General features: G+C 42.7%; 2 protein-coding genes across 5 annotated transcripts in view; one reads left to right on the top strand and one right to left on the bottom strand.

Annotated features, from left to right (window-relative positions):
* daam1b (dishevelled associated activator of morphogenesis 1b) overlaps positions 1-20,391 on the top strand; it is a 66,460-nt gene that overhangs the window by 15,516 nt on the left and 30,553 nt on the right. For 2 of the 4 annotated variants that reach the window (XM_029002188.1, XM_029002191.1), the window contains exon 2: positions 18,288-18,556. In XM_029002188.1, the coding sequence (XP_028858021.1) occupies positions 18,374-18,556 (183 nt within the window). In that variant the 5' untranslated portion in view covers positions 18,288-18,373. Of the gene's footprint in view, positions 1-5,400; positions 5,712-16,164; positions 16,305-18,287; positions 18,557-20,391 lie in introns of those variants that run through there. The other 2 variants (XM_029002189.1, XM_029002190.1) reach the window with 2 other exon arrangements.
* l3hypdh (trans-L-3-hydroxyproline dehydratase) overlaps positions 17,263-20,391 on the bottom strand; it is a 37,116-nt gene continuing 33,987 nt past the window's right edge. Inside the window, exon 6 of the mRNA XM_029002192.1 lies at positions 17,263-17,289. Coding sequence (XP_028858025.1) covers positions 17,283-17,289 — 7 coding nt within the window. The 3' untranslated portion in view covers positions 17,263-17,282. The remainder of the gene's footprint in view (positions 17,290-20,391) is intronic.

Here is a 20,391-nt window from a genome sequence, read left to right on the forward strand (position 1 = left end):
AAAAAAAAACCTTTTGGGCATCAGTTGGACGCCAATGGAGGTCTATCTTTGGCTCATTGAAAACCAGATGCTCAGCAGTGTTCTGGGCTCTCTTTAAGGCTTTCACGGTGGAATATAAATTATAGCTTTTCTTCTGATGTAACCAGTTATTGCAAGACGTGTTGTTGAAGTCTGTTGAAGAAATATTCAAAAGGTCTTTTAAGAAAATAGGTCTTTAAAGGTATTGAATTTAACTTCAGTGTTCCTGTGTTAAACCTGGTATTAAACCTGCCACTTTGAAGTTTGAGTTGAACTCTTTCGACTAATAAAATAAAAGTTCGTCGGTGATTCTGTGGGCATCATGACGTGACTGCTGACACCAGTTCATAAACAAAGCAGGCAAGCGCTGGCAAGTGTAATAATGCATTTGAAACACTGCAAACCTGAGGGAACCAAATGCCTTCAACCCACGGTCACAAAGAGCAATCATGCAAAAACTCACATACAAAAAAAAAACAAACAAAAGGTCACATGCATTGGTCACCATGAAAAACATACCCATTTAACGAGTGGTTCAAGGTCATTAACGCAGAAAAAAATCTTCATTGGGAACACATTTTCTTTCGTTTTAAAGCCTATCCATAAATGTTGGCATTGTTTTGGCATTTTAATGTCTCGGCCATGAAGCATCGAAGTTATCACCACCTGACATTGAACGAAGGGAGACTAGCTACTGATCCAAAGAGCAACCTGTGTATGCTCCATGCTCTCCATTCCACTGGAAGTCCTGCATCTGTGACACCTTTATATCAGAACCAACTTTTTCAGCAGTTTAAACCGCAGTAGCTTTTCTATTGGATCAGACAACACAGACCAGCCTGCAGTGGCCACCTTTTTATTTCTTCACTAGTTTGTAGGTCTACTTTGTTTGACTACTACACACTGGAAACATCGCACAAGAGCTGCAGTTTTGGAGATGCTGTGACCCAGTCGTCTAGTCATCACAATTTTAGGCCTCCGTCAATAGTCACCGGAACAGAATGTTCACTTGCTGCTTAATATATTTCACCCACTGTCTGGTGCCTTTGTACCAAGATAATCAATAATATTTTCTTCAACTCTCAATGGTCATAAGATTATGGCTGATTGGTGTACTAGAGATGCAAGTGAGGTTTCTTGAATTGCCGTGTTTTATTACTGCTGCTGAAACTATATGACTGGTTCATTCCAGATGATGTGAGTGTCTTGATCTTTAATTAGTTTTGGCCAATAACCATTTGTGTGTGTGTGTGTGTGTGTCTGTGTGCAGGTGAAATGGTGTTTACTTCTGGCCCTTTGTTTGATCTCATGACTGGGAAACCTGTTCTGCGTCAGCTGGTTCCTGCTGTGCTTACACATGTATTTCCTGGAACTACCTGTTATGCTGCACTATCGCTCGTCCGATCGCATTCATTATTCATCACCAAAAACATGCGCCGCTCTGTCTGCTCCAGCTGTCTCTACCCTTTTTTTTTTTTTTTTTGGCCGTGTTACCATGATGACTGAGCGGTGGTGGTTACCGCATACTTTTTGATGACTTTGTGGCCCACTGTTCTACGTCATTCTTTTGAGGTCTTGGAGATGGTGTCATCTCTGGACCCCTGGGGTGAAGGCCTCGCTTGTATGATCCAGATGGTTCGCAGACAGAGCTGCTCAGGCTGGGCACGTCCAAACCTGCAGGCTTACGGACACGTATGGAAACATGCAGACACATACACACTTAAACTTTCCTCTTAAACACACTTCACATTGGGAATTGAGTTGCAGTTGGTCTTACACTTCACACTTTTTTGATTTGCCTTCAAAAAGTGTCAAACTGTTTCCTGAAAACAGGGGGGAAAGTCTTTGACAGCTGAAGTGTACGTGTGTACTATGTAAACGTGTTTGGTCAAATGGAATGAAAGAAAGGAGCGAAGGCGTGTGTGACGTGTGTTTTGTGGGAGTGTATTTCTGCTTGTGCTTTTGGGTTAGTCGCTCAGTTCTCAGTTCTTTTGTGATTTTGTTTCCTCTTGGTCTGAAATCTATTGTGTTTATACAATAAACCAAGACAGTTCAGAGCAAGAATTTCATTGATTTCTTGATGTGTTCTTGTGAAATTCTAGTGCAAATTATAAAATTCTGTGACATCTAGTTATGAGTGGCAAAATAGCCAACTCCGCTCAAGACAACTTGTGGTTGAGGAGACTACTAAAAGCAATGTAGGACTCAACTGAAAAATGGTTCCCTAAATTATCCATTTGGGGCAGTGGTGACCAAGCAGGTAAGGAGGCGGACCCGTAATCAGAAGGTTGCCGGTTTGAATCACGAGCCGCAAAGGTGCCACTGAGCAAATCACCGTCCCCACACACTGCTCCCCGGACGCCTGTCATGGCTGCCCACTGCTCACTAAGGGTGATGGTTAAATGCAGAGGACACATTTTGTTGTGTCACCTTGTGCTGTGCTGCAGTGTTTCACAATGACAATCACTTCACTTTTTCAAATGGTGACCTAGGCCCAGGGTTATCCCCATTAACCTCATTTGGTGGGAATCTCTAAAAGAAATCAATTTACATTAAAATTGAATTTCTATCATTTTTTTGTAATGGTGCTAGTTTACTCACCATTATCAGGTCTGAAGCTGAACATAATAATGTGTATTTGGAAAGAGTATAGCAAATTTACTTGACTTTTATCCAAAGCTACTTATACGAGGAAGACACCAGCAATTCTCGTTGGATTTCTATAGATTTTGAGTTTAGAAATGGTGAAAAGAGCAATTTGTGAAATTCCACAAACAATCTGAAAACGAGCTGCACAGTACAGTTACAATAAAATGAAATGCCGCCGATTTGTTTGGGCTCATTGCATGGGTTTCTTCATAAATGCTTTGATGTAGACGATTATCATGACGCTCATGAGACTTGCTGTTCATTCATCCTGACACAGTAGCCCACAACAGGTTGTGGTGCCACTATAGGGTCTGAGGTTGGAGCAGTGCTCCAGTCCAGTGTTACAAGATACCAAACTACCAAAACTTCCATTAAGAAATGGAGGGGGATAAACCGCACAAGGCACTGTGGCAAGAGATGGGCGGATATGAATCGAGGCCAGTCTATTTTCAAGGTGATCTTCCCTCTCACTGGCCTCCTGATAAGTATTTAAAGGCCACAACTAGTTACCATCCGATCTGACGGCACATTCGTTACAAGGATGATTACTGAGTCATGACCTAATTGAATAAAAATGTCATTTTCCATTAAAATCTCTGAACCACACACCTGGAAGGAAGTACTGGATGAGGGAAATACTGCTTATTTCTAAGGCCCAGAGTTCTGTTCTGCATCCCTGTAACTAGGAAACCAGAACCTGGAAGGTCCACTAGCGAGTTATTTATTTTTATACTTTTTTCCCTTCACATAAAGTATCAGAATTAAATATTTTGTCATCACTGCTCTGATCAACACCTTTCGTAACGTTTTGCTCAGGAGACATTTTCCTGTAGGTTAGAATGGTACATTATGGCAATACCATTGAACTTGTCTGTACTCGTCAGTCAACTGCGTGTCGGTGATCTTTGTTTGTTTTTTTTTTTTGGTCTGAATATGAACTGGTTGTAACACTACTCACCAGACCTACTTTCCAAACAATGGCTGATTGATGGGCGTCAGTCAGTGTGCTTGCCGCTGAATATGAGCCATAACCTTAGGCTCTCTGCCAGCATGACTGGGACGAGCTTTCAGACGAGCTTTCACCACTCGCCACGGGAGGTGAGCTTCATGTTTTTGTCCTCTTTGTAGCCATGGGGGTTAAAATCAGGGTTAGCGTGGCTGTTCCAGCTGCTGCCCCTGCTTTAAACCGGCCACTGTGGAGGGGATGCTGAATTCTTACAGTAAAACCGAACCTTCATGAATGACTGACATGATTATCCCTGTTACATCTGTTGCTACGATTAGTTATTACATCCTTCTCCTCATCTTCAATAATGTTTTGGTTTAATCTCATACATTTCATACATACTCTACCAAGATTACTGCTTATAGCACTGTATGAATATTGTTGTATTTTGACTGTAAATAATGAATAAACTGTTTGATTCATTTTGGTGAGAATTATGTGTAATCACAATGTTATGCCTATAAATTGTGCTTGTGTGGTGTGTATGGAGTAATATAATGTGAGCAAGTCTTAATGTTTGTGTTGTTTGCTTCCCTCCTCTGCTGCTGTGTTGTGAGTAAACACTTACATCCCTGAGTAGAGCGGCCTGCATATGTCCAGCGTCTGTGAAATGTAAAACCGTCTGACCGCAGTGGAGTGTTGTGGCATTAATTCCAGTCGTGCATTGTGATTGGCTCACCGGGGACCTCACGGTGATAGCATCACTGATTAAATCTTCCGCCTTATTACACTGTTTAGTTTCACAACGTCACATGACCTGCAGCTGCCTGAATGACTTTACTTAGGAACGATTGGGTCAAAGAAGGAGCTATTTCATCTTTAATGTCACAACAGCCAAAATTCAATAATAAAGAACATAAAGTTTTGTGACCGTGACTGCAGCAAACAAGTATAGCACTCATTCTTACTTTCAGCCAATCAATCATTCAATCAATCATTAATCCCGTTCATGATATAATTGGAGTATTTTGGTAATAGTATAACATATCTCTCTTACCTAACATTTAGTTTGTAATATTACATTTTAAGGACACTAATACTCGCCTTCTCAGATGATACATGTGGGGTTAATACACTTCATATGACTTAACCCATCAGGACCACTCTCTCCCTCAATGGCTTGCGAAAGAAATTAAAATCTTTAGTTTCTCCTAATTAAGTGGATTTTTTTTTTTTTTTAGTATGGGATCTTAATTATTTGCTACCAGTAACCAGTAATTTTGACTAGTAAGATATTATTCTCACTTTATGGGGAAAAACATTTTTGAAAACATTTAGGAAATATTTTCTTGTTTTGTCATTTTTTTTTTTCTCCATAGTAAAAGGACTAATATATATATATATATATATATGTATAAATGTATGTGTGTATGTATGTATATATGTGTGTGTATGTACGTATGTGTGTGTGTGTGTGTGTGTGTGTGTGTGTGTATATATATATATACATATATATATATAATAATGGCTTTTCTTTAACGTCCTCACCCTCTGACAGTAAAGCTGTGTTGAATCTCCAAACAAACCCTAAACACCTCAGCAAACCGTAAGGTCTCGTGTGTGTGGGGTGGTGGCTACAGAGGCAGCAGTGCAGTGAAGAGGCAGTGGGCGTCGGCCCGGCCACGACCTCGTCCTATGAGGAGTCGGGGTGCTGAAATGGGGAGGGGCCTGGAGATAGCAACATCTGTGTGTGCGCAGCGAGAGAGAGGGGGTGGAGGCAGTTGGTGGAGAGGGGGTTGTGTGGAGTAGCAGGGAGGAGCGGATTGTGCCGGTGTCGGAGTTGCAGGGTGGACGCTCTTATCTCTGCCGCCGGCGTCGCGCGGCTTTTTGGTTGCCGTTTGGATTTTATTTTTTCTTCAAGAAACTGGCAACCTCAAAAGCTGTTTTAATTTAATGAATTTTTTTTTTTTTTTAATTAATGAGAGCCGGCTCTTTATTTTTTCCTCCTCCCGCCTCTCCCTTGGTCCCTCTGCGCGTTGCTTTCAGAAGCCGGCAGCGTCTGCCTAAGCTGGGATGCTTAAGCAAATCAGATCAGCAGGTAAGAGACAATGAGGAAATGACTGCTTGTGCCGTTGTCCAGCGCTGTGCTGTCAGTGCCACCATGTTGTCCCTGGCTCTGCATGGGGCCGGCGAGGTCTGCTCATTGTCTGTCACTCACCGGGGAGGTGTTCCAAGCATCAGGGTGGTGGACTCTGACATGTGGCGTAGTTTACAATGGTATTATGGCCTCTGCATATTGTCTGTGTACGCGTGTCTGTGATATGCCCGGTGCATGTTTGTGGGAGCCGGCACAGGTTTTTATTAGGGAGGAGATAAGGAGGCCAGTGAGAGGGAAGATCACCTTGAAAATAGACTGGCCTCGATTCATATCCGCCCATCTCTTGCCACAGTGCCTTGTGCTGTTTATCCCCCTCCATTTCTTAAAAATCTTTCATGCTTTCTGTAATAATGTTTTGTATATGCACTCCGAGCACAACTGACACACCACTGCTTAATAATGATTATTTTATATATATTTTAAGATCATGCTAAACAAATCATGCATGTTTTTCTCCCCAGACTGTAGTCCCTGGTTTTTGGAACTAGTCATTAATATGCAGGACAAAGCAATTAGGGGTTTGTCCATCCATCACTGCTGTGGCTGTGGACCCTCTCTGGGGCTTTCAGTCATTTTACCCGCTGAGTACGGTAGGATTAAGCAGTCTGTTGGAGAAAGACTGAATAAATTCGGCAATAAACGGCATGCCACATCTGGAACCATTACAGATGATGTTTGGCACTAAGCGCAAATGGTAAGGACCTGATGTCAGACTGTTTCTTCTCGTTAGCCGCGGTTTGATTAGCACGTGGGTTAGAGGGAGGCGGGGCTTTTAAAGACCATTAAAATGCTCAAGGTCAGAAGAAGGCAGTTCACCGAAGGAGAGATGAGAAATGCACAAGACGGGTTAAACGAAAAGATGATATGTGGATGCCGGGTGGAAGACGACTGCCGAGCACTGACAGGTCGGCCGGGGTTGCCATGGCAACTGCAGCACGGGGAGGGATGGGCAGCTGGTGCCAGTGCTGCAACGGGATATCGAAGGAGGCTTGTACCGCATACCTCTCGTATTTACACCACGGCAGCTCATGCACATGGTCTCTTGTGGGTAGAAATGGATCTGGTGAACCTGCTAGCACGATGATGATACCACTGGAACAATGGAGCAGTAAAATCATTTTACATTGTTTATATTAGGTGACTAAATATAATAATCAATGTAAAATAGTGTCTTTAGTACCAAATTTTGCTATATGCCATCAACATGCGGAACTTTCATGCCATTAAAAGTGTAGTAATCTACTGGGTAACACACTCACCTATGAACCAGAAGTCCCAGGTTCAAATCCCACTTACTACCATTGTATCCCTGAGCAAGACAGTTAACCCTGAGTGTCTCCAGGGGGGACTGTCCCTATAAATACTGATTGTAAGTCACTATGGATAAGGGTGTCTGATAAATGCAAACAATAACATTTTTAAAAGCATCATGGGCCTTTATGCTAATTTTGTTAAACCATTGTTACAGCTTCACATCTGCTATAAAGTTCTGTTTTTTTTTTGTTTGATAGTTCCTACTTCCTAATCATGCTCATCTGCCAGAAAGCAAGTCTTTCTAAACTACATTGGTGTTGCTACATTTTAATGTTCAGTTTTGCATGTGTTATGTTGATTTGATTTTTGGTACTAATTTGAAATTCACAGTTTTCTTAGTATGGAAAGCAAACCATTCTCCCCCAATTCTGGTCCTACCAGCTTTTCAGCATTTGAGGGTCATGACCCTTTCTCACCACATTTTGTGTTTTATGCAAAAAGAAACCCAGGGCCCTGGTACACAAGGGTGTGGCCTGTCAGGTTTACTCAAACCCCTTACGGGTGTGTTCAGAACTCTGCAGCAATGCTTGCGTTGCACTTTGGATGGTGATATGCTCGGAAACAAATAGCTGTTAAATGCAATTTGAGTGCCACGCCTACAATTTAGCTTCATAGTCACAGTAAGAAACAAAAATTTAGGTCAATAGTAGCTTAATGGTTTGCTTGATGCTATGTGTGTGTAAGAGTGAGAGAGAGAGAGATAGGGGGATGAGATTATCTGTTGTTTCTCTTGATGAATGGTTATCAGGGAGTTGGTGATGAGTGGCCAACCTGATCTGTCTTTCTCTCATCTCTTTTTTTTTCTTCTCTGAATTACTAGACAGACAAAGGTGTGGAATTCGTTCCCTTTGAAGTGTGAGTGTGTGTATGCATGTCAGATGCATGTAAAGACCTAGCAGCTATGCTGCTAGATGTAGCAGCCCTGTGACTTAATAACATGTTTCTCAGCGTCACGTTAGTTTTCGCTTGCCTGATTCATAATTTCTAGTTATTGCTTATGTGTTCTGTTGCTTTAATGGAAAAACTGTCTGTTTGTCGTATGTGATACACTCACTGTCCTGCTTTCATGGTGCCTAATGTCTCCTTAGCCGATAGACATTTTGTGAATAAGACAGGGTTTACTTTTGAGTTTCTCAAAGTGTAATGACACCAATGGCTCCAGTTTTGAGAGAATTTTTTAAACCACACACATGCCTTGGTCTTTTGTATGTTTTCTTTTTGAGGAATCCGTGACCTCATCTCTAGTCATCAAGCCTTGAGGTCTGTAATTATACTATGTTGAAGGTGTGTGTCTTTCTGTAATTCCTATCGTTCGTGCACATCCAGAGGCACGTCATGGTAACACTGTAGAGTGTTCTGCTCTGTCCCTTGGTGATCTTGTTACCTCAGAGCTGCTACCTACACAACACCCACAACCCCCTGGGGCTTTGACCCTCATAACTTGCATACAAATGGGACACATCATGGTAACACCACCACACAGATGTAGAGAAAATACAGACATATAGTATAGTACCATACAAGTTAATTATTCCTTTTAAACTTTGTTCTATAGGTTTTATTGTCTAGTTGTAAAAATAATAAAGTTAGTGTTTACTCTCGTTCCTTCACTTTCTAGTTTGACCCTGTAAACTATGAGTAGTGTGCCTGCATCATGTTTAAGTATGAATAATATAAACATAATGTACTTTTAATTTTAAAGTCTGACCACATTAATAAATACTGTAGAAGGGAAAATACAGTTTCACATTGAAACTAGTAACGTTGTTCATAAGGTTAATTGGGTTAAAAGTCAAAATTTTGCCATCCTTATCCGTTGTATTGTCAATTTTGTATGGTAATGCATATTGTACATGCGCATGTCTTGTTTTAAATTAATTTTGACCTTAATTCTGACCTGGCTCTGTAATGAACTAAGCAGCACAGCTATAATCTAGTGTTAGTTTAATGTACTGTTGCTCCCCCATAAACCCCACACAAAAGAAACCTGTGCATTTGTGTTGTAGGTTGAGTATTACTTTTGTAATCTGAGGCCTTTTGGGAGCACAGGTTCTCATCAGCCCATCAGACTCATCTCTGTCTTTTTCCTGCACTGTTGACAGGCCGGATTAGCATGAAGACCTAAATTCCAGTTCAGCAACTTCTGCAGAATATCATGTGATATTGGGGACTTGTACAGCAGCTTTTAAGTCAAAGGAGCGGCATTGTCAGCACATTCTTGATTCAAATCAAGAACATGTAAGGAACCTTTTAAGCCTGCATATGTCCCAGTCAAATGTTTCAACAAACCTAGTCTATGGAGACTATGGGCTAGTTGAGGGATTTAATTTAGCAAATAGTTTTTTTAATAGAATATTATTCAGTTACCTCTCTTTAGCATCATGACTGCTGTACTCTGTGTTGTCGTCATCATCATATGCTTCTTCACAAGCTGCGAATGATCAAGGGCGAATGACAAGGAGCTGGCAAGTGTTTAGCATATCAGCTGTTTCAGGACAGGTGGAGAACCATCCCCGTTGTCTGAATTCACATGGTTGAGAGAAGCCTGTCTTCAGAGAGAAGGTGGACTGCTTTGAAAAGCCTTTGTTCATAACTATTTTGTTTTAACTACACAACCTCAAGTGTGTTGGTGAGTAGGTGTGTCAAAGCTTTTGACTTTTTTTTGTAGAATTTATTCTTCCTAATATTTGGTCCTGCCGGCGCAAAACAGATTTCCACCGATGTGAGTGGTCACCTTGGTGGAGCCTACGGGTCTCACAAAGACACAAAAAAAGGTGGTTTGACATATGCGTCCCCTCTGTGGGGCCTATGGGTCGTGAGTATATCTCAAAAGAAATTTTCAGAACATGCTTACTCTAGTCTGAAAATCAACTTTTTCTGACCTTGCGGCCAGAAGGTCAAAGAGTCGAGACAAACGTTTTGACATATGGGTTGCCTCGGTCCGACCAATAGATTACGCACAACATACAAATAAATGATAAATCAAAATAAAAGCACTTCATGCAGATTTTACCACAGCGTGCACACCGCCAAGCTATGTACCAATAGCTATAGTACTTAATTGTGTGAGGTGTTCTATTACATTTATAAGCGTTTGAGTTATCGTGCTAAAGCAATTATGTGCTAAAATGTGGTGAAATTCCCATAGGAATGCATTGAATGCTAATTTAGTATTACTACTTTTTTAAAAACACCCACCCACTTGCAGATGCTTCTACCAAATTCCACAAAAACTCAGATCTCGCCCTCAGGAGACACCCTTGACTCGTTAATGCTTTTGTTTCAGACTCGCACTCATTTCCCCCTGCTTTTCAAAGATCACACTATTTACACAAACTCTTACATGAACTTGCATGAACCATAGCAACCATCTAGAAAATCCTCAGCAAGCCTGTCCTACAACACTTGTATTAGGAATGCCTGCTCAAACGGCCAACGCCTAGACAGGCCCATTAAAATTTCTTCAGGAATTTTGGCTTCTGTTATAACGTTTCGGTACTGCTAAACTAAAGACCCTTCGAAGTTAAACAAACAAATTGCTCTGTTGAATGTTTGCTGGTAGCAGCACATACCTCATGATATTGCAATTTTCAGGTAATGCAATTAGCTTTGATTGAATTACAAATGGCTTCCTTGGGAAGAGACAGCAAGATAGTCGTCCCTACGGTAGATGGTGATGGGGCGTGGGGTTTTTTTTTTTTGTGTCGCCCCGCTGGCTCTATGAAGAATTCATCTTGTCCGGGCAGGCCTAGAGGGGGAATAGTAAGCTCGTTGAGGAGGAGTGGGGTTGGGCACAGATTAGCACTTTTACTGCACTAACACTCAAAGTGAAGCCAAAGTGGGACCCTCGTTTCCCTTAATGCTTCACACGCTCTGTCTGTCTGTAGTGTCACACTGTGACAACTTAAGTTATTGACCTTGGTTGTCTTTGTGGACTTGTGAGTAGATAATTTAAAACAAACCAGCAGCAACTTTAATGGCCCTTCCTGGCAGTTGATTAATGGTTTGAGGAATGGGTGGGACCACCCGACTTTAAGGTGTCATCAATAGCAAAATACTTAACTTGGCCTTTTTTTTTTACATGAATACTTTTATAGAAATTAAGGCTTACAAAGCGCATGAGATGCTGCATTGTTTACACCTAAATACCTAAATCCACCACTGGTAACACCTCTTGTATGAATTACATCTCTGCTTGATATCAAATTCAAATTCAAATTTTATTTGTCACATACACAGTCATACACGGTATGTGTATGCAACTGCTACAGACCACAGTATTGCAAATGTTGCAAGTAAACAGTGAACCAATATGCAAATATTGCAAACATAACCAAGTATTACACTTTTACGTCTTTAACATAAAATATGTGTAACTGGTAGGGTGAAGGTGTACAAATGAGTTACAGTTTTTACAGTGTTTAAAGAAAGAAGAAAGAGCCATAAAGAAAGAGCAGTAAGGACCTAAAAGCGCAGAGTCATTTTGTGCAAAGTGATTTTGTGCAAAGTGGTTTTGTGCAAAAGAGACCGGAGTGATTGGAGGTGAAAGTGCATGAGTTCTATGTACTGTTGTTGAGAGCTTGGACAGCCTGCGGGAAGAAGCTCCTCCTCATCAGGAGCGCAGCGGCTACCAAACCAAACATCAAACTAAGTTTTTTCATTCAAGCATTTTGAATTCTTATGGGTGTAACATTGGTGAAAAATGATGATGATGATGATGATGAGAACCCTTTATTGCTGCTGCAATATAACATGCCAATAGTAACAAGTACTACCAAAAAGTCTGCCCATCAACCCGACCATACATATACACAACACAGTATCACATTGGGGTCAGCATGATCAGAAAAGCAGGTGGGGGTTACATGAGGAGAGAGGAGGAGAATAAAAAACAACAACCCCTGCTCACACTGCTCCCTGGACACCTGTCATGGCTGCCCACTCCTCACCAAGGGTGATGGTTAAATGCAGACACCACATTTCACTGTGTGCACTGGGGGGGTGCTGTGCTGTGGTGTCACGTGACAACTAATCACTTTCACTTCACTTAGATTCTCTCTACACAACATAAAAAGTATATGTGTGTATATGTGTGTGTGTGTGTGTGTGTGTGTGTATCCAAGTGTGCTTGGGTTGGAGAAGGAATAAGAGTCAAGAATGATGTAGATATAATATTTCTACAGAATAATGACTCATGTTCTGTAATGCACGTTGTACCATTGCTATGTTACTGGTCTTCACCTTCAAGGCCGCCTTATTTTATGTGGATCTGCCCAGTTTAAGTGATTGCTTTCTTAGTCAGTTAACCACAATGGTAAGCAATAGTGATATACAATTATAGTAAGTGCTTTGATGAACCATTTTCTAATCAGTTATTGAATCCTTACGGCTCAATAAATATTGTGAAAGGTTTAAAACGAAAAGGTACATGAATGGGAACAGCGCAGGTCTACGGAAGGCGCTGGCTGCTGGTGGTCCGTTTGGAGATGTCAATGGCGTGTCAAAACAAACACGCTGACCATGCCAGAGGGGCCTGTGATGGCAGCTCACCGTGTGCTCTTTCAGCTACAACTTCTACCAACTTAATCCCCCTCCTGAACCACTGTAGAAAAAAAACAGTTGTTCAGAAATGTGGTGCAGTGTGTTTTGTCTTTAAAAGACTCATTATGTCTGGTGATTTTGGGACTAATTTGGTGCGATTGAGATTGATGTGAATTTGCACGTATGAAGTCCTTTCTGATAAGGGGAGTGTCAACATTATTGTTCTGTGCCTGGAGCACTATAGAATAAGTTATGCCTTTTCGTTGTTATTCTTGGCCCGACGTTCCTCGGCCTCACAAGCATCAATATCTCTCCGCAGACACTTTTTGGGAGCCCGTGCCAATTCATCTGCAGAACCTTCAGAAAGGAATTAACTCTATAGAGCCTTACGAAAATAGGCAGAAATTCAAGAAAAGCCATTTCCTTTTCAGGCTAATTGTTTATTTACATTTATTTTTTTTTAAATGCATGACTTCATCGTGCAACTTATCAGTCTCACTCTGGCATCCTGAAACAGGAGATTTTAATGGCTTTTTCATTGTGCCCCTAACGTCTCGCGTAACCGAGCAGTGTTTATACAGGCCGCCGCATCTGCAAGCTGCAATAACAGGTGTTCGTGTTTCTTCGGGGGAAATACTGGGAATGGGTCATGCTGATGAACGTCTGTAGTCGGGCAAATATCTGTGCCCAACAACGACAGTGCTCTTCTGATAGCCTTGAAATGTAAATGCACGCTCTGAAGGGTTGTATTGTTTCCCGGAGAGCCTTTTATAAAAGCTAGCTTTGTGAGAGGAGGTCCGTATGGGGCGGTGAGAGGGTGTTATTTATTTACCACATTACCACATTACATGTGGGGTGGCGCGGAATTATGAGACGCTAAGGTTGGCTTAGTAACTTTCCAGCGCCTGGTTTAGTGGGAGCAAATTTCTTGTTAGCAGTTTTATTGGGGAAAGGTGCAGCAAGAGAAAAATGACTTTCCCTTTGAGCTACAAAAACTGTCCCCCAAACCCCTGGATATCTCTCCCTCAAAACACTAATAAATAGTAGGTCAGTCATGCTCCACTGCAGCTTTAGGGGTGTTTTAGGGGTGGTCCCATGCCAAAAAGGGCTGTAACATTAGGGCTGGCTCCATGAATATGGGCTACAGACCCCTCCATTAAAACAATTCCAGTGAAAAAGAGCCCACAGTTGCCCGTCCAGAGAGTGATGGGGTTAAAATTTAGGGCAGTGGTGGCCTAGCGGTTAAGGCTCCGCAATCAGAAGGTTGCTGGTCCGAATCCCGATCCGCCAAGGTGCCACTGAGCAAAGTACCGTCCCCACACACTGCTCCCCGGGTGATGGGTTAAATGCAGAGAAGCAATTTCCTTCGGGATTCATAAAGTATAAATAAATAAAATACAAAAAAAAATCTCCAGACTAACCCTTTTCTTGGTTGCTGTGAGGGAAAGCCCAGGAATAGATGCATCTTTGTCACTGAGTAGGAAGAAACTGTGAGTAATTTGGAGCCTATGTATGCCGCCAGAATGAAGCCACGGTCTGGCGTTGCCGTTGCACATGCATAAATGATCATTGGGAGAAGAGATGCGCTTTGTAGAGTGCCGCTTCTAATGGTTAGGTGTATTCTGAAACTTGTTAGTGTTTAACCTCTGTCATACAGACTCAGTGGTGGCCTAGTGGTTAAGGAAGCGGCCCCGGAATCAGAAGGTTGCCGGTTCAAATCCCGATCCGCCGAGGTGCCACTGAGCAAAGCACCGTCCCCACACACTGCTCCCCGGGCGCCTGTCATGGCTGCCCACTGCTCACTCAGGGTGATGGGTTAAATGCAGAGGACAAATTTCACTGTGTGCACCGTGTGCTGTGACAACCACTTCACTTTACTTATTCGGCAATCACATTTCTCCTCTGCCTTGCCGTTTTTTTGCTTTCTTCCTCCCTCAGCAGCTGGTCATTCTCACCTTGCTCCGCTGTCAGTGATAAGGACTTTTCCAACGTTTAACAGCTTCCTCCTCCAGCCCTTATCCCCGCAGCTGTTTTGACCTGTTGTGGCACGGAGGAGATGAAATGCCAGCGCCCCGCCGCTGCGTCGGCACACACATGTGGCTTCGAGGAGATAAAGGCCTGTTCCCTTGGTGACAGCCCCATTTCCAGCTGTTTTTGCTTTTTGGGCAAGGACATGGCTAAATGTCCCCTGGTCCCGCAACTGGGGAACAAACAACATGCGTTGAGAGCGTGGGACAAACAACGGGGACAACCTTCCTGGACCTCTTCAGTCCTGGTTGGGTCAATACTAGGCTCTGGAATTCCAGTAGTGCAAAGGTTTGTGGAGACGAGGATCATTAGATGTTTGACCACTGATAAGAATGTAAAACAACACCATGTGATCTTCCTCAGCCTTATGCAACACACTGAAAAATGTATTTTTTTGTAAACTGCGCTGAAATGCGGAGAATTCTGTTGGATTGAGGTGGGAGGTCATTTTTTTTTTTTTAAAAGGGCATGTGCGTGCATGCGTTTAAAGGCATGCATTTACTCCAGTGCATAACTGCTGCTGGAATGTTGATCTCTGTTGCAACCGAGTCTCTTCCTCTGGTCAGAGCGAAGGTATTTGGGTTCTTGGCCGTTTTTTTTTTTTTTTTTTATCCTCCCTCATCTCTCACCATTGTCGTGATTGCAGACTCTTCTCTCGCTGCTGTAGTCCAAACCGCTTACAGTTCAGGTCCAATTACCCCCTTGTGTTGAACCACAAAGCCCAGAACCCAAAGGTTGTCCAGAAGGAAATCTCTGTTGTGTCGGGAGCCCATGGACCGGAATGACCTCAAAATCTGTTTCTTTTCATGCCCAAGGAAATCGAACGTTTCCCACTGATCGCTCAGAACCTGCAAAGCGCTGCTGTTGACACTTCCAATGAATTTACCCAAATGTACGGTTTTGATAGCTGCGGTTTGGACTTCAGAGTGCACTGGTTTGGCCCATGGCTGCCTTGTTGGATTTTTGTCAGGATCCCCGTACTTTGGCAAGTTTGCCAAGCCGCTGCTGTTTAGCAAGCAGTGTTAGGCAAGGCTCAGGGAGGAACGTGGCACGAACGTGTTGTAATTCTACTTTTCGCAATCGTTTTTCCCACCTCCCTGGCATATCGGTTGAGGGATTTAGGTGTTGTTGTGTTTATGTGGTATGTGTAAGTGATGCAAGGGTTAAGCCCACCACCTCTGCTGTAATCAGACAGGGGAACCGAACAGGCTTGTGTTCTTTCCCAGGTCTAGTTCAAGGTTCTGCAACCTTTAACACTCCAAGAGCCATTTGGACCTGGTTTCCACAAAAGAAAAGGCACCGGGAGCCGCAGATCCTTTTTGACAAGTAAAATTAAGACAACAGTGCATATATTCTTTTTTTACATTTATGATATATATAAAAAAATCCTTGGCTAGTGTGTTGCTGGAGTAATTTTATAAATTCACAGCGGTTTGGCAGGCAGATACGAGTACGCGTATATGTGGCGGTCAGGAGCGTGTAGAGCGCACTGATCGGCGAGCGAGCGCATGGGTTCTAGCTACTGTGTAATCCATTTGTTCGAAGCGATGTGCTGGAGGCTTGGTTAGGGGAGCGTGAGCAAGATCCGGAACCAGGAAATCAAAACGGACACGGGGAAAATCCACAAGGCAAAGTTCCGGGGCAAACAGGGTAAGAACCAGTGTAAGAGTAAAACATTTCAAATAAAAAAAATGCAAGTAGCACATTATCATACGGAGGACGTCACTGTCTTTATCCGTGTTTCTTCGTGGCCACCGGGGTCCGAGCAAGCCTTTTTCAGATTTGGACATTTTCATGGGAATCACGAGAGTGGAATTTCTCACTCTTTTTTTTTTTTTTTTTTGAGGAACAAAAAAATTTCAACACATTACATTTTAATGTTAAAAGAAAACAATTAATAAGAATATAATATGCCATAATACGCTTAAATTATTATTTGTTTTCCAAATCCACTGGTCTAGTTGGTGAATAATGATGATTGGGTGTGTTAGACACGTTCCATTTAGCTGAATTCCGGATGAGTTTTTCAGCAATTCCTCAGCCACACTTCTGTGTTCAAGTTTTATGAAGGAAAACATCAACGGTACATTGTTTATGATTCCTGTCCGTGATTGCTGGAGTCCTATGGGAATAAAATGAGTCTGTGCCAAAAATGTCAAGGCTCATTGCTCCTGTAGACAGCAACACGTGCCGACTTTCATCCGCACCTTTCACTACCTCGCTGACCGTGTCCTCAGTCACGATAATAACCCCGTCATGTCGCCGGCAGGCTGCCACGTACGGACACGGCCCGAACGAAAGGCTTCCCGTGTATTTGCGCAGCCTCCTTCATCTGAGGTCAAGGACGAGCGTGGGTGGGGGAGCAGTTGGCGTTATTAGGACTGTGCAGATATTTCTCTGGAGATGACTGCGGACCAGTCCGTGGGCTTGAGGTGCAGCTGTTCAGGTCCAGCTGAAGGGAGCGGGGCAGACAGGCGGTCAGTTGTTGGCATCCGCCGGCCCCATCCCGCTGTAAGAGGAGCTTGTGGATTATTCTTTCCTGTCTCGGGGATGCGCTCCCTCGACTTCGTGAAACTAGCACTCGCCTCTTCTCATTACTTCAGTTTGGCTTCATCTTTCCAGTCCACTTTAGTCCCTGCTGACGGACAGTTTTTCAAGAAAGAGAAAAGTTTTCTGACAATGAGACAAAACCACACAGATGCATTAAAGCCATACATTTACACTGGTTGAATAGAGAGTGGTAGACTGAATCATTTTTTTAAATCTGCAAGTTTATTTTGCATGCTCACTGCAGTTACGCAGTGAGATCATTATGATATTTTAATTCTTGAATTTCATGCCCATATTTCCAGTCTAAATGAAAGCACAGTTAAAAAAAGACTGAGTTTGATTTGGAGGAACCCGGGGTGTTTGTGCCAGCACAGTTTCATGAATGAACTACTATTACTTTAATGTGACAGGAGGTTATTTTTGAGGGTACGTTGCCGCATCATTCACATTGAAATTCATTTTGTGAATGACAAAAAAGTTGTAAAAACTGAATTAAATGAACCTTTAGATCCAGATTTATTACCCTCTTGTGGTAAAACATGAGAAAAGAACCATGGTTTCACAATTTTTTGGTTTGTTGCAGAAGTTTGTCCGCTTTTGTGTGTGTGTAAGATTTTCAGTTTTTGTACCCCAGTGATTGCTTTCACAGAAGTTTTTTGGCAGTTACTCCTCATTTGAGAATTTGGGCGTGTCTTGCTTAAATTGACCCCACGATCACTTCCGCTCTGGAGGAACGGGGTCGTCTTGGCAACCTCTGCTTATTGTATATCCCAGAGTGCCCTGGAAATCCTGGAAAGACACGCGAAACCAAACCTGTAAATAAACTGCGCTGATCGCAATCGCCACGACTCCGCAGGGAGGCACGGAGAGCCTTCCAATGATAATCCACAGCATTTATCTGGATTTTCATTGGCTCGTCCCTCTTTTAGCTGATCGGGTCCGAGGCCATTGTAAGCTTCCGTGGGATGTAGGGCTCCTGGTTTTTATTTCCTCCTACTTATTGAAAATGATAATAAAATGTCTGTCTGTCCACAAAAGATTAATCTGCAATCCATTTTTTTTTTTTGCTCTCTTCTAATGCAGGTCCCTGTGATGACAGTCTGATCCAGAGTGTGTACAGGCAATAATCCATCCCCCGACCCCCTGACCCCCCCGAGGGATTGGCAGCCATGGCGCCCAGGAAGCGCGGTGGTGGCGGGCGGGGCGTCTCGTTCATTTTCTGCTGTTTCCAGAGCAATGACCACCCAGAGATCACCTATCGGCTGCGTGAGGACTTCGCCCTGCAGGTCATGGAGCCGGCGCTGCCCATGCCCAGCTACGACGAACTGGATGCCATGTTCTCTGAGCTGGTGGTACGTTCTAATAGTTTACTGACTTATTAGTAAAACAAAAACGTCAACCCCATGAAGTACAAGGGAGCACAAATTACACCATCGTTGAGTGTGCACTGTTATTTAATGTCATAATGTTTTGTGTCTTTTATTTAACAATACATCATGAAGGCCTTCAGAGCGCCTCATGTGCCCAAGATTAGACAAGAGTCTCTTTCAGATACGAAACCCACTAATGTGTCAGATATAAACAACATGGGCTGGATAAGAAAATGTCCTTCCTACTTGGTCTTCCATAATGGGGAGGTGGTGGATGATGTGACTGTTTATCAGGTTGCTGTGGTGCAGGATGTATTAAACGTTGATAGACGGGCTATGTTCCAAGCCGCAGCAAGTCCTTATTCGGATAGCCAGCTAGCTAGTCACGAAAATATAGTTCTACCATAAAAAGTGTTCAGAAGATTAATTACAATTTTTTTCGTTATGGGGAGTCGTATCTGACCATTACTCTTAATGTAAAGTCATCAGGGCATAGATGTGTTTTGCTCACGTTCCCACAGAACACTATGATGTAAAATGGGGTAGTGGGTGGGATTTTGATCTTTCACCATCACGAAGGAAAACTTTGTAGGCATTGTGACAAGATGACCAATTCAGATTTCTAGTCAACGTGTCATTTAACATATAAGAAAAAGAAGATTTTTAATTATTTTTTTGCTTCAGTTCTGTACTGTACTGTAATGTAAATGAACATTAAGTGGTGCTCAGCGTGGGGCTTGTTTGCTAGTGGGAATACATAGATAAAACAAGAAATAAAACAACAAATTGATCCACAATGAGGAAATTGAATGCGTGATAGGTGTCAATCATCGGTTTCCTTTTAAAGGAGTGTTCTGAGTGAGAGGAAAAAACCACACACCAACTGGGTCATATTAACTGGGTCATTCTTGTTTTATCAATTTATTTAAATCCTGAGGGTGTCTTAACTTACACTAGCGAACAAACCTCACACTTAGCATGTAGCGCTGTATCAGTTGTTGGGGCCTTTTTTAAAAAAAAAAAAATTTTTGCCCTAAGTGTACCCTATGTTAAATATTTCAGAACGCCATATTGTAAGTGAACGTTTCTGTATGCTATACTTAGGAAGTGCCCGACTGAATGAATGGGCTAATGAATGCTGATGTGTTATGCATCTGCACCTCCCCTCTCTAATTCACTCTTTTCAAACAGGCTGAAGTTAACTTAATTACGGCTCAATTACAGATTGCCTGTTCTTATATAGGATTACAGACCCCTGCCCCCCTCCCCTCTGTCACTCTCTTTCTGCCCATGTTGCCGCCGCCTTCCTTTCTCCTGGTTCTTTTTCTCACTCTGCCTGGCAGGCGCTTGCGTCTTGTTGGCGCTGCTGGTGGACTCTTGTGCCGCCAACATCCACTTTACACATCAATAGACCTCTTTGAGTCACCCTGTATTTTGCCTCCCGTTTCTCGTTCAAGGCTAATTGCTCTGTGTTTTGTCTGGCCCTTCCTCGCCTTTTCTTTTCTGAGGCCCTGCTTTGAATTGCACCATGTTAAGGCCACCCCCTCGAGCCACCTCCTTTTCACACCAATTGTCCCCCATATTTCACACTGAGAGGCCTGACCACTCTTCTGACTTTGCCCAATTGTGTCTTGTTCTTATGCACATCTGCCAACAATACACTCCCCACCCTTGCTTTTTGTCCAAGAAATTTGGTATCGGAACCAGCAAAGCATATATACATGCATATATTTCAGCTATGTGTGTGTGTGTCTATATATTTACTTTACTTGGCATGCATATATATTTATATACACACACACACATTATTATTTTAC

This window comes from Denticeps clupeoides, chromosome 14 (genome assembly GCF_900700375.1).
Source record: "Denticeps clupeoides chromosome 14, fDenClu1.1, whole genome shotgun sequence".
Classification (NCBI taxonomy): Eukaryota; Metazoa; Chordata; class Actinopteri; order Clupeiformes; family Denticipitidae; genus Denticeps; species Denticeps clupeoides.